Here is a 15640-nt window from a genome sequence, read left to right as displayed (position 1 = left end):
AGGAAGCGAGACAAACATGTCGGCAAACTTCAGATTTATTCGAAGCCTATGGTTTTGCCCATCACTGGCCCAGTGGATCCCAAAAGACCTAGCATCCTTAATAGGAGAATCACGAAGAGAGATCTCTAAGCAAATGGAAATGCAAATTAACGTAAAGCAAGAATTAAATGAATATAAAGAAGAAACAAATGTAAGACCGGTACATTAGGTGTTACAGTCAAGTTACACGACTAATCGCACCCTTATAAAGAAAACTCAAACGCATTTCGAACGTGACTGTTTAACAGCGACGACGACGATGACTCAGAAGAGAAAACAAGAGTGAACGACCGAATTCATGGAGGATGCGAGAACTGATCCGGGAGAAAATCCGTGCTGGCACGAATATGTCACACGATCGACTCGGATTCATCGTGGAAAAGTAGCCCAGATGATTTCATACTCGTTCTGGTATGTAAAGGGACAGGATGTTTTAAAAGGGCATTCGAAGAGCTTCTTTCATTTTTTTATTTTCTACGCGCGCGTGAAGTTTAAAAACAATCAGTGGGGAACAGCAAAAAGCATCTCCTTGTAGGAGGACCCGTGGAACGCCCAGAGTTTCGCTTCTGTAAAGCCGATCACACACGACGCAACCGATCAGTTTCAAACCACTCTGAAACTAGTGCAACGCGACCGCGGATCCAATTCTTCGGTAGGTAAATCAAAAGGTTGATCGCATACGGCGCAACCGATCAGTTTCAAACCACTCTGAAACTAGTTACATGCAACCGTGGATCCAATTCTTCATTAGGTAAAACAAAGGTTGATCGCACACAGCGCAACCGATTTGAAATTAGCGTTGCAAACCGTTTGCGCTCTTTGTTTTACCTACTTCACTATCCTTGTTTTACCTAGATCCAGAGTAGTTTGAAACTGATCGGTGTGCGATCGGCCAAAGAGCGCAAACGATTTGCAACACTAATTTCAAATCGGTTGCGCCGTGCGCGATCGGCCTAGGAATCCTGTGGTTGCACGAACCTGAGGAACGACGTCGAGTAGCAGGAAAGTGTGTCAGAGCGGTTAAGGTCACCCTGGCAGCGGCAGGTAGCCCACTTCTTGATCGAAGCTACCGGTTTGTTGAACCCGACAGGTACCGTTACCTGTAAACGCGGTCGCGACCTACTGTGGTCCTCGTCCTCGTCGACTGCACCAGTCAAGCAAGTGGAAAAAAAAGAGGAATATCGAGGAGAAAGAGACGATCCAGCGAGAAGAAATCGTGGAAATTCTTTCATCGATGCCACTAGTATCGCTTATAGGTCGGGTACAGAGAGATAGGCCTTGAATGTTGCAGATTCGAATCATGATTTTTGGAAAACGTTATTCATATCGAAACGAAATTCAGGTCATAGTCGCTGGGCTTATTATTAATGCGAAACTCAAATACTGTTTGTGATTTCTCTATATCATTATTTTTCTCCAATGCGCGTGAAATTTATTTTAATTGTATTAGATGTAGACATTGATTCTATCAACGTCGTATATTATCAGTTTCATTGGTCCCTTTATAGTCAATCATTTAATATTTATTTTGTTTTTGTAAGCGCAAGTAAGAATATTCACTCGATACTTTGTTACGTTAAAGTACCAATTTTCTAAGTTTCTCGACCTGATAACCTGTGCCCCAATCTGATGGCCATTACTATTTATCTACAAATATGAAACTCAGTAGCTTTAGAATTCATATAATTTCGCTTAATATGATTCCAACTATAACAAGTAGTTGTAATAGTTATAGAAGACTAACAATGAACAAAATGTTATACTGCATGTAATGTCCATCAGTTTGAGATTTAGGTGATCTGTATAAATGTATATATGTACGTAATACGTACGTAATACGTATGTATATACATACTCTGTGATAGAGATCAGGTTGAGGACTTAGAAGGTTGGCACTGTAACGCACCAAAGTAAGTATATCATCAGTTTAAACCAGAGATATAAATAAACATAAAGGAACAGTATTAATTTCTACACCTAATACAATAATAAAATGCTCTATTTCTTTGGGTACGTTATTGTTTTAAGAAGCCAATAGTTGAGAATTTATCTCCAAGTCGATCCAGAGAATTGAAATTTGGTAATTGCTGTTTTTTTTATTCAATAATCAGATATGCAAAGTTTATGTTTGTCGATTCGTTCGATGCTCCTGCCAGTTGCACGCGAGAAGGATGTTCTCGTTGAAACGGAAGAATCTCATTTGAGCATTCCTAAAGGAAATAAAGCAACTAAATCGCGACTATCTCGCACGAAGAGCGCCACGCCTTTCGAAAACGGTACACGTCGCGCCCGGAAAAATCACCAACGATTTCTAACTGTACCCTGACACCTGCGGAAGGTATTTTCTACCTGTTCCGGGCTCGTTCCTCCGCTCCAGCCTTTGTGAACGCTTGATCTCGCATCGACGAGCACGGAATCGCAACATCATCGCACATTATAGTTCAACAATCCTTTAATTTCAGCCATAAACTGAAATTCACTAGAATTTCATCTTAAATAACTAATCAAAATTTAATCTAAATTGGAAAAAATTAGCAAGTGTTATAGGCGTATCACTAAACGCGAACTACGAATTTCATATTTATAGTTAACATTTTCACAAAGTAGCCCATACTTGCCGTCGAAACATAAAAAGAACCTAAACAAAATGTCGTCCGGATTAAATAAAAATGGTACGAGTTATAAAAAAAACTACAAACACAGGAATTTTTAGTTTGTACATTTCATAGAAATGATTATGACATTTTATAGAAATGTACACCTGCATTAATAACTTGCTGTGCATTTACATAAATTCTGAGCAAAGGGCCGTATATTCATGAGAACTACGTGGAAGACAATACAATCCTTAACAGTAGAATATAAACAGTTTAAAGAGAGAGCTTCAAGTGTCCCTTTGCCAGCTCTAAAACATTAGCCCTTTAACAGTTTAACATGTCTGAAAGATCGACTGTACAAACCCTAGAAGTCTATAGTTTATAATATGCAACAACCTATTAAAGAAGCTACCGCGAAACGTATTATCATCGACTGCGGTAAACCCATTGAATTCCGAAATAATTCGACAGAATAATAACAAACAATTGAAGCCAATCCTAAATGGAAATTTGAACGTCAGTCAGAAAATTCAGCTGTCGGAATCGTTTTTTGGAAGACACAATATTTTGTTACCTTTACTAAATTTCAAGTATCTCACTGTAAATATTTCTACATGTCAGTGTCACATTCATAACCCGTATTTATATAATAACTTGAATAAGAAGAAGTTCAATTTATTAGTAGAAAAAGCCACGTTCGTCTTCCAAAAATAGATTACTTGCAACCCTTTTTTTCTAATACATTAACAACAAACAAATATTACAACGTTAAAGGAATAGAATACTATCGTAATACGATGCAAACAAATGAAAGCAAACATACGCATGTGTCAGAATATCCATTCGATAGTTATTTAATATACTATTCGATGTTAGAAAATGATATTGGTTTTTCTAGCCTGGAATATTTCCATTTAATTTCCCTTTAGCGAACGCCTACGCTGTTTGTTCCACGCGTCACTCGAAAGTAAAACGTTGAAGTGATCTGAGGTTGAAAAATGAAGTAAAGAGTTCAAGGTCTTTATGGTACTTACGTGCTCGAATAATGTCCCGAACGTGACTGAAGCAGGGAAGCGGATTGTCTAGCTTCCTGGTAATGTGTGCAAGACGCCAGGCGAACTGTACTCACTTCGTTACTTCCAGGTGGACTTCCTTGACACTGACTCTCGACTCTGAAGATGAAATTCCTCGCGGGGCCTGCTATATAGCTTGCGCAGTCACGTGGGGGTAGATCGCACGGCCAATGACCATGCACCTTTGGCGTTATTTTCAACGGAACTGACCAATCCTCTGGCGTTAGTTGAACGCGTAGGACCTGAAGAGCTACTTCTTCGACGAGATTCTATAGTCACGACGTCTCAGACACCTTCTATTTTAACGAACGAACGGAAAGCGAGAATTCCGAAGATTCTTTACTGTTCTAGGTGATTCTTCAGGTCCTGTGGACGTTAACAATCGGTGACACGAAACACCTGTGCGTCGAACGCCTTTAGGCGTTCAGGGAGCGTGCTTGCGGAAATATGAGTATAAGGATTTTGCATGGAAATGTTTGCATTTGAATGTTGCAGGAGGACTTAGGATAATACTTGAAGGAGAGGTGTCTGGCGATCTAATGTTGGCCACGTTTTACAAACGGATTAGATTTTTTTAAACTGTTAAGAGTCTTTAAACGATGTTTTACGAGAACGAGTTGGTGAATAAGGGCGAATACCCATGATCGATAAATTTTGTTTTCACTTTTTATTCCGAATAATTAGATATTATTATTCTATTTCATCAAAGGTAAATACGTAATATATCTAAAATTATATTTCTTGTCGTAGACGGATACTTTTTTATCTGTATCCTCGAATCAAATTATTTTCAAAATTTCAGTCGTGTAGCGCGTTCCATTCTCGAGATAAAAATGAAATAAATATCCCATGACTCTAAAATAGACTCTTGGCTTAAATAGTAAAGTGACTACAAATAAGAATTTCATCTACCACTGTTCATCTATACTCGAGTTTTTATTAATCAAGGTTAAAGTTTTCTCTTTCCTTGGTTGCATGTCAATCGCAATTTTCTTCTGGCTGTTTCCGCATGGAAGAAAATATTAGGTCAGGAAGTTCAAACAGTACCATTTCCATGGGGTTCGTTTAGAACATTTACATTTATTTACAATCGCATATAGTTTGTATTTACAATCACATATAAACATTTGCGATAACTACTTTTGGGTTTCAAATGTTACGAGATAATATAAACTTGGTTTTACCTTCCAAAGGACTCCTGGTACTAAAATGGGGGAGGGAAGTGCCGATGAACCTGTTAACTAATCGTACCGTTCCTTTTGAACAACAACGATTTATATGATACACAGTTATGCGAAGCAAAATGTTACGTGCAATATAATAAAGTAAAAATAATCAACTCGAGCTGAAGGGAGAATCAAAGTCATCTAGCACCAGTCCAGAGATGGACAAAATTTTATTCGAATAATGGATGACAGAATGATACTCTAAATAACGATTTATAATCACTAGACTGCGGATTTTTATGCATTTATAGGAAATTAGAACGTCCAAGAAACTACAAAATGCATGCAGTATGCAATAATATAAAAAAAATATCGAAGGTAAAATTCATATTATAATATTTGCAGAGTAGTACAGATTCCTATCTTGCTTCAATTTTTGTACAATATGTACGTTAGCAAAATAACGCAGCAATTTTAATTTGCATACAGATCCACAGTTTTGATAATCATCGTCCATACCGTTCAACATCGAGAGAAACTCTTATTAATTTAGCAAGAAATATAAATTCATTGCACACTTTAGATCGCAATTTTGATATAAAGTAAACGATAATATAATCTGGATAAGAAATTTGTCCATGTCTGTATTTTTCTCAGCTAATGATCGAAGCTTGTTCTCCCTTCGTGTCGCAGCCGATCGAATCTCGATTAACGCGCTAAATCTACCCTTAGTGCAATGGATGAACGTAAATAAATATCGTGATCTTCGTCGAGGCCTGTGCGAACGTCGGTTCACGGTTCATTCAGGCCTCGAACCTCGTCAGCCTGCTTCTACGGCAAGCGTTTCCTGTTCCACTTGCGCGTGCAATTGTTCACGATCTCGTATCTCTAATAGAGTTTCTCTACATCTTTCTCAAGACTTCTTCTTTTTCATAAACGAACTGTCAGTATTTGTGGAAAACTTTGAGATCGCCACAGAAACCGAGAGTTCTGGCAAATTTTAACGAACCCATAAATTAACAATCGATTAAAACTGTTCGAGAAACGAGAAACGAGACAGTCATAAATATTCGAGATGGAACGCGACTCGACTGCGAAACGTGATCTCGATTCTTGCACGTCTCTCGGGCTACTGATACCCTCGGCCGTAATCGGAATGACTCGGGATCATTTGTGGCACGCGCTTCGAACGTGGAAGAATTTAAATATGTCGAATAATATGGAAATATTACTTGTTTTGATAGATAGAATGTTATTCCATAATAGAGACACTGTTTAGCGATTTATTATAGACGTGTCTATTCGTTCAATGTAAAATTTAATTTCATTTTATAGTTTAAATTGCAGTTATCACCGAATAAGTAAAGACCTCGGATCAATTATTTAACATTTCACGAAATTTGCATGTACGTATGTATATTTACTTTATCTTACCTTACGATCTTTATTAATTTCTCAGAAGCTTTTAAATAATTTTCCTAAACAGACACCCCTTTTCACTCGATCAGAGTACTTCACCGTCGGCATTTTCAACGTTCGCGGGACAAGAGCCTCGCATCCTCTCAGAACACCGTTTCGTTTCTTGCAGGATCTCGAACAGCTCCACAATTAATTAATCGTAATGGGCCTGCCGAAATTAATCGATTAATCCTTTCGATTTGATAGTGTTCTTTAGGGGTGTGCGGGATCCCGGTCGGGACGGGAATTTCTCCCGGGATGGGGATGGAATCCCGAGAATTTCAAAATCCCGAATACATCCGGGATTCTCGTGAATTTCCGGGATCCCGAAATCATTCGGGATTCCCGAGAATTTCGAGATCCCGTAAATGTTCGAGATTCCCGAGAATTTCGAAAATCCGTACATTCGGATTGCTGACATTTTCAAGGTTAACAACACTTTCCGAAATCCCAGATATTATTCTATATCCCGTACATTGTCGGGAATCCCGAACATTCTCAAGATCCCGTACATTCTCGGGAATCCCGGATTTTTGCGAGATCTCGTGTATCCTCGGGAATCCTGAATCAACTCGGGATCCCGCATAAACTCGAGAATCCCGAATGTTCTCGGGAATCCCGGACATTTTACGGGAATCCCGAATATTTTCGGGAATTCCGCGCACCACTAGTGTTCTCTGAACGCCCGTAGGTGTTCACCGCGCGTGGCGCATTGATCGAACGCTTGCAGGCGTCCGACAGCACTCAAAGGATTAATGAGCTCGATCGATTCTCAGGATGAGGTCTTAATTTCGTCATTTCGATTCGTTCCGTTTTGGCAAACCAAAACAGAAACAAACCGGTCTACCAATCAATGAACCGAGTTAATCGAGACGAGACCAAGCCCCCTCATACGGCGTTGCAGTCCATGAAGAGAGTTCTGCAGTCTTGTCCTGTGCGGCCACGTCGACCTGCCTCGTAGAGCGCCTCGAAACCTACGCCGCTCTGCCTCTGGAGAATGTAGCTGGTAGCGTATCTGGAAGAATAACACACAAATTTTAAAATAACATGGTCACATATTTGGTAACTTGGAAGTATTAATCTGTTAGGTTTAGTTGGTCTTCCGCAACCAGTACCCTAGTGGAACATACGTGTCCCAGTGAATATATCTGGTTGCCATTGTCCAAATAACAATTGAGACTCACAGGAACACGTGTTTAAAGAAATGAATATTATTTATGCTGGGGCAAATCGTCCCTTCTTATCTAACTACGATCTTTGATTTATAGCAAACCCTAGTTCGATACAATTAATTTGTAAAAGAAAAACGAACAGAATTCAAATAGAAACCAGACACGTCGAAAGGGTTGACACACCTAACAATGTGTATTACAATGACTGAACCAAAAATTCCTAATTTGTAATTTATAGTATAGTATTTATAGCAGTCGCTACTCACTTCTGTTGTCGAAGCAATTTTAATAATTTAATAATAACTTATTAACCCTTTGCACTCGAGAGGTGACTCTCAGTCACCACTAGGTTTCCTTTAGGTTTAACTTCGTTGGAACTCGAAGTGTCAATAAAATTATTGTCGTTGAGGCAAAGGCGACCTGATTTTCAGATCTCAAATTAGAGATCTCATTCGAGAAGTCAATCTAAGCTTAGCATTCGTGACAATAGAATGCTAAGAAAGCATCTCGAGTTGCTGATAGATGCCAGGCAAAAAGGCCTCGAGTGCAAAGGGTTAAACATGGGTACCGAGGTCTATGCAACTCGCAACGCCTGCTTTTCTTGAACAGTAACTTTAAGTAAACGTATTTTAAAAAAAGAGAAAGGAAATACTTACGATCCAAGTTGACAAAAGATGGACGACGTGCCTTGGGCATCCGTAACGCACTCGGCGCTCGCCTCGCAGAGAGCTCTCTCAGCGCAACCTCGCTGACCCTCGTCCTCGGCACGACCCACGTTACCGAAGGTCTTCAGCGACCTCATGTAACCCTAAATCCGAAATTTATTTCGTTTGCAATCTAATTAGAACCAACACGATCGCAACATAAAGTGTCCCATGAATTTGCAATCACGTAAATTGATGCATATAAATGGAAACATTTAAATATATTCGTTATTCATGCTCGTGTGGGACAAAGTTACATTATCTCACGAGGGACATGTAACCAGACATTTTTGTCGGTTTTGGGTAATTTAGGTTAATTTCTGTAGTATATCTGTTGGCAACTGAACCATATATTATGTTCTATATTTTCTATATATAGAAAGATACAAAATTTGGCCACCAAGGAATGTACTGTTGTGTTTATGCGATCTCGGAATATTTAGTATGGCCCTGAAACCTCGTCAAAGAAAAGGTCTTGGATAAGTTTCGTTTGCGTTGTTGCATGTATTCCTCGAAACAGCGTGAACGTGCCCTATGAAATTATTTCATACAAGTATAAATAACGAAATATTTACCTTGAGCATGGTGATAGATGCGACAGCAGCCTCCGAAACCGTGTCCCGTCTTCCCAAAGATCGAGCCGTCAAGGAACGGTGGGAGAACGATGTTTTCAGCGCGTCCAAAAGATTCACCACTATGTTAATGAACTGTTAAAAAAAAAATTCAATTTATTAACAGTTCCGGAATAATTCCTCGTCAACTCTTTCATCCATCGATACTACTTGTCAAGATATTGAAAAATGTCTGGAACAAATCTTATGAAAAATTAAATTTGCAATGAAAAGAAGTTCCGCACACTTGTCCTCTACCTTATCTAATAAAGTTTTGTGAAATGTTTGAAATTATCGCGACGTATTCGTTTCGATTAATTTTTAGTTGCATCTCTTTGCTAAAATCTCTTTGCTAAATCTCTGAACTGCGCCACTGATTCTTGGAGCAAGTACCTGCATAGGACTTGCATCGTTGTTGACCTTGTCCATGCCCTCGCCATCGGGATGCTGAGGACCACCAATTAGAGCGGTGATCACCCTGAAACCAACAGCGACCAAATTTGCCCAGGGACTTGCCGGTACTCCATCGTCGATCTCGTTTTTACTTGCTTCGTTATCGCTACCCATTCGTCCAAGCAACAAACGCATCATCATGCTTAGCATGCTCGACCAAGAGAACGCATTACTGGCACCACCTTCCTAAAAAAAAAACAAAAAACAATTCAGTCGAACGTTAAATAGGAATCAACGAGAGGAATCAACCTCTATGTAAAGAAAATACGCATTTCCATTTAAACAAATAATGCACATGTCCTACACACATAGTATACTACATATCAAACCATTCATTTCTTTCCGTTGACATTTTTCTCTAAATGTATCGATAACGAAGTTATAGCTTCTTACACTATGCTTGTTTTTTGTTATTTATGCTTAAGGATAAATAGCGACAACCTTTATTTTTACTGGCAAGTACCATTCAAGGAATTAGTATACCACTCGATTAAGGTAAAGTTATAAAATTCTGTGCTTGCCTGAATCTGATTGGAACTGACTTCTTGCAGGTCATCGAGGCCAACCTTCTTCATAGCGTTTGGCTTCTCAGCGAATTTTCTGTCCTCTCCGTCTTGCTGTTGCACCTGCGGATACTGAGGATGCTGGGGCAAGGTAGCCGCTTGCCCCAAAACGAGCAGCACCAAACATAACGACACGTACTGAATGTACTGCATTCTGAAACAAAATTCTTCCGTCTGTCCGTCTTCTTTCTTTGAATTTTAACACTTTACCGGCCGATAGCCTTATCGATAGACTTTTTGCTAGGACAATACTTTGTTACCTATTATTGCGATAACATTTTATGCTCCCGTCGTTGTATAAATAATCAAATATTATATAAATATTATAGAAGAGATTCTAATAGATAAAATAAATATCGAATGATATTACATTTGTCAGAATAAACAATAAGATCGAATCTAATTGTATGTCCCTTTGCTACTGGTCGGTAAAGTGTTCATAATGAATACTTTTTCCTTAAATTTTATCATATAATTCTTTCTTCGATAATCCTCTTTATCGCTCCTTGATACGAAGTGCTTCAATAAAAGTTAGTACAGGAGCGATTCTATTTAGGTTTCCACTCTGACCTTGGACCTTCTACCAAGAAACGAGGGAAAATAAATCATAGGGCGATACGCGTGAACGCGTAAACCTGAACGACGTCGCACATCGCTGAGGAACGACGTCGAGCAAGAGAAAAGTGTGTCAGAGCGGTTAAGGTCACCTTGGCGTCACCATCTAGCCCACTTCTTGATCGAAGCTGTCGGTTTGTTGAACTCGACTTGTACCGTTACAGGGAAACGCGGTCACGATCTACTGTCGTCCTCGACGATGATCGAACGATAAAAAAAAGAAGCAATATCGTACAGATTTGGTACACGTCTCAGTCTCCAAAATTCTTTCGTAACTTAGGATAGGTCGCGAAGGAGCGGGTTTTAAAACGAAACCAAGCTTTAAATGTAGAACTCGACGGGTACGAAGAAATCTGAAAATATCAGAACGAATAACAAATAACATCCAATTCTTTTTTATACATATGTTCGAATATTATAATTTCGAAGGCATGCAACGACTTATAAATGGAGTACATCATTCTTTTTCCATTTGTAATTATTAGATCGTGTATATTAGGTTTAGAAATTAATTCTGTGCTTTTATATTCAATTATTTATAAATCTAGTTCAAGTAGAAATAATTACTCGTATTGTTACATTAAAATAATACCAATCTTCCAAATTCTCCACTTAATCTCCATGAATCCATCTCTACGATGAACCTATGTATTAGGTTGTCCGAAAAGTTTCTTTCGTTTTATTAATAATTAATATATACGCGATATTGTGTGTTTTATGTTACATTACTGAATTGTGTACGATTCATTTCGCTTCATTACCGTTACAGCATCAATGTCTAAGAAATTAGATTGTCTATTTATATAAACACTGCCACAGAAAATAATTGAATGCAACTACACGAAAGAAACTTTTGGGACAACCTAATAGGTACATGTCCTAAGTCTCAACTTGATGGCCATTAGAATAGATTATTGTTTGTCGAACAGATTACAGGTGTACTCGATAATTAAAGTAATTGTAAGAGTATATTAATAAGCAAAGTTTCGTAGCTACTAAAATTAGTAGAGATACATTATAGTGACCATCAGGTTGAGACTTAGATTACACGTATATGTAGATACGTTGCAATAGAGATTAGATCGAGGACTTAGAAGGTTGGTGTTCAAGGTTGGTTACGATTAAATGTAATGTAATTTTACAGTGAACCCTGAGACTCGAAAATTTTTAAACAAGGCCTCCATAAATGTACCCTTTGTTATTTCCAATTTCAGATTCTAGTAGCTTCCCTCTTCTTCTAGATAGGAATAATCGTGGCAGTTAACGTCTTGTTCGTGCTTCTTGATACCCAAGGATGATAAAGGGATTTTTGGATAATTACGACATCGAATGATATGATAAAGCTAGGAAGGGTCGCTAGGCGAGGAAGACTCGCCAGGTGAGGAAGACTCGTCAGGTAATGGTCAAAAATACATGGTACTCACTCGGTTACCTTCAGGTGGACTTCCTTGACACTGACTCTCAGCTCTGAAGATGAAATTCCTCGCGGGGCCTGCTATATAGCTTGCGCAGTCACGTGGGGGGTAGGGCCGCACGGCCAATGACCAACGTGCCTTTGGCACTATTTTCAATGGAACTGACCAATCTTCCGACGCTGACCGCCGCGGATCACGATGGTCCGCATCTCCCTGTGACGGGGGTTTACGGTTACTGTTCACTTCGACCGAATTCTCTGACATAAGACGGTCGACGAATGCAAAACGAAGCTCGCGAATTTCCTCGCGGTTTTCCTCTTCGAAATTAAAACTTTATTAAAATTTTTTTAATAAAGTTAAAGTCTTTATTTAAATTTTTATTATTTTAAAATTAAAACTTGGATTACATGTAAAAATTATTGTATCGCGCATAAAGATACCATTAGCCAAGAAGAATTGGATGATTTGGCAATAATTAATATTCACGGAAGTATTTCGATGTTTGCAGAGAAAATACTAAATGGAGAGCTTGTCAAAATGGCAACAAGAATTCAATGATAGCTTTTAGAATTCGGTGGTTTACTTAAGGTCTCGTGTTAATGTATCGACATTTTACCAAATAATTTCTTAACCACGAAGTACGAAGCTGCTCGCTAATGAACGTACATTCTCTGATACCGTCAACATCTGTAATCATCGGTGATGGTAACTAGCGTAACTTTTTCACCCAGTTGAAGAAACGAATTCCTTCCAGGCGGACTTGCCGAGTTTTATTGCCACTTCAGGTTCTTCTCCGACGGCACGACCGCGAATTATTGGTACTGGTACTATTTTATACGCATATTGTATAAATATGTTTATTAACATAGAAAATATATATAAAATGTTTATATTACATACAAATATATTAATATAATTTATTAACTTATAAAATGAATTTCATACATTCATATAAACATTATATTATTAATATAACATAATATAAATATTAAATATATTAGTATAAAATGAAGAAGCGATATAAAGAAACAATTTAAAAAATCAAATACTTTAATTATAAAATGGTTCAACAGTAAAACTCACAATGCCAAGATCCTGCACTCGAGGTGCAGAAATATGTATACATATAAATTTTTTTGAAAAAACGCTTTTCAAAAATGTTGAAAATCGTAGTCCTAGTCGTTTCGTAATTTTAGAGGAATTTTAACAAGGTAAAACCGTAACTATCGTTCCATCGACTCATCCACCAATCCCATGGCCAAGAGGCTTTCCTTTTCTTTGCCAAGGACCATCTTTTACACTCGCCGTCTTAGTGCTCGCGATTCATCATAACTGTTTCGGTAGCGGGATGCTGCCGCGTGTTCTTATTAGGAGTATCGTGCTAATCATGCCTCTCAGAAACAACCTGCGCTCCCTGTAAAGCGTAAATCGAACCATCAACGAAACGTATTTAGCGACCTAATTGGTCGTCCCCTGTCAATACTCCTAGCAAATTTCAGCGAGTCGAGCCACTCGTGCGGTAAACGCCAATAGGCGTTCAGACGCGTGTGTTAAAGATACGAGCACGGCGATTCCGCACGGATGTGTCTGCATATGGATTTTAATAATATTTAGACAATTTTTTTTTTGGAAATCTAAAATGAACATGTTTCATAAACAGTTTAGATGATTAATACGAAAGTTTTCAAAATAGTGTTCCACAAGAATAAATTGTATCGAGCAAGTACGAATCCCTATGATGTGCTAAATCTTACATATACTGTCAAGGTATTTCTTCCAGCAAATTGATCCAAAACCATCTCTCCATTTACCGGAAGTTTCGTGGTAGCCTGTCGGGACAGTCATTGACCACGCGACACACTTCGCTAGTCGAATCGCTATGCCACGATACGATATTAAAAACCGGTTGTTTACACTCTGCGCATTCTTGTTTATATTTTAAGTACCACGTGCAGTGCAACGTTTTGACGGCATCGATTCTCGTTTCTTTCGATTTCCTCAAGCCGGTGTTTCTCAAATATCATTCACCTGCGAACAGCTTCAATGGCACTTTTGTGCACAGGGACTAAGCCTAAGAATTTTTATTGAATGGTAATGTAGCAAAAAATCCATTCCTTTGTCCTCTACCAGTATTGCATATATTGATAATTGACACCTCAGACTTTAAACTCATCAACACATTTCGGATCGCTGTTTCATATTATTTTTTTTTTAACGAAATTTCAGACACAGTAAGAGCATCGCTATTGTCCTTTTGGAATTGTGCAGAAAATATAAAATGAATGATTTACAGAAGAGATCGTTTTACGATTCTCTTCCTCTTGGGCGGAGAGTAAGGAACATGCACTTTCTTCGCAAGAGGAGACTTTAAGGAATGAGATCTTAGAATGCTGTGTTTTGGTACAAAGAAGAATTGCCCTCAATTCACTCCGTTTAACGAGTTTCTAGGTCAAGCATTTGCTTTCCTGAAAATATTCACCGTGTGCTTAAATAACGTCGCGCCCGTTCTTCGTGAACCAACCTCGAGAAATTGTCGGTGCTGAACCATCTATGTATAATAAGGCTGAAAGGAATAGGAGACTGGGTCCGCTATTAGACCTTTACCACTGACACAGAAATGCCAGCGGTCATGCCAGCGAGCTTGAACCAGTGATTTTAGTTCGACATTCCCATCCACCCATTACCTCCGTGGCCGTTTATAATTTAAGGTGGTTTAATAAAATGATAACAGTTCAGATCGTCTTTTAACTTTGAAACCTTAACATCTTATCCCGCGAAATAGCTGCTACGTATTAAATTCAGGCCAAACTTTACAATTTGGTATCAGGAGAACATGATATGCGAAGAGGTGGCACGAAGGAAATCCGGTACGTCTCAACTAACACCTCTTAACGCCTTCTAACATATTTTAACATCTCCTAATAACTCATGAAGAATGACGTAATATACAGCATCGTGGAAATTTTCACTTTAATTCCCCTTCATTTCCTTACACATTTCCCTTCAATTTCCCCCATTTCCTCGTATATTTCCCTTTAATTTCCCTCCATTACCTTACACATTTCCCATTAATTTCCCTCCATTTCCTGGTATACTTCCCTTTAGTTTCCTTCCATTTCCTGGTATATTTCCCTTAAATTTCCCTCTATTTCCTGGTATATTTCCCTTTAATATTCCTCCATTTCCTGGTATATTTCCCTTTAATTTCCCTCTATTTCCTGGTATATTTCCCTTTAATATTCCTCCATTTCCTGGTATATTTCCCTTTAATTTCCCTCCATTTCCTGGTATATTTCCCTTTAATATTCCTCCATTTCCTGGTATATTTCCCTTTAATTTCCCTCTATTTCCTAGTATATTTCCCTTTAATTTCCCTCCATTACCTTACACATTTCCCTTTAATATTCCTCCATTTCCTGGTATATTTCCCTTTACTTCCTGGTACATTTTCCTATAGTTTCCCCTCATTTTGTTCCCAATAATTTCGCCTCATATCTGCGATACTTCTTGGTTTAACAATGTTGCAAATCGCTCCTCTCGAGACTACAACAATGTTGCAAATCGTTTCCCGCGGGAATGCCACAAATTTGCCAGTTCAACAATGTTGCAAATCGTTTCCCGCGGGAATTCCACAATGTTGCAAGTTCAACAATGTTGCAAATCGCTTCTCTCGAGACTACAACAATGTTGCAAATCGCTCCCCGCGGGAATGCCACAGATTTGCCATTTCAACAATGTTGCAAATCGATTCCCGTGGGAATTCCACAATGTTGC

The 15640-nt window shown here is 38.6% G+C and overlaps 1 protein-coding gene across 1 annotated transcript; it reads right to left on the bottom strand.

Annotated features, from left to right (window-relative positions):
• Positions 1 to 34: 34 nt before the first annotated feature.
• On the bottom strand, positions 35 to 11826 carry LOC128878544 (uncharacterized). Its single transcript, XM_054126832.1, has 5 exons — positions 9795 to 11826; positions 9214 to 9459; positions 8785 to 8916; positions 8162 to 8313; positions 35 to 7348 (listed from the first exon to the last, which is right to left on the bottom strand). Exons 1-5 carry the CDS (start codon positions 9987 to 9989, stop codon positions 7222 to 7224), a joined length of 852 nt encoding a protein of 283 aa, XP_053982807.1. The 5' UTR covers positions 9990 to 11826; the 3' UTR covers positions 35 to 7221.
• Between the last annotated feature and the right edge of the window lie 3814 nt (positions 11827 to 15640).

The sequence above is a fragment of the Hylaeus volcanicus genome, chromosome 6, assembly GCF_026283585.1.
Source record: "Hylaeus volcanicus isolate JK05 chromosome 6, UHH_iyHylVolc1.0_haploid, whole genome shotgun sequence".
NCBI classification, from domain to species: Eukaryota; Metazoa; Arthropoda; class Insecta; order Hymenoptera; family Colletidae; genus Hylaeus; species Hylaeus volcanicus.
This window is presented reverse-complemented; position numbering and strand designations above follow the sequence as displayed.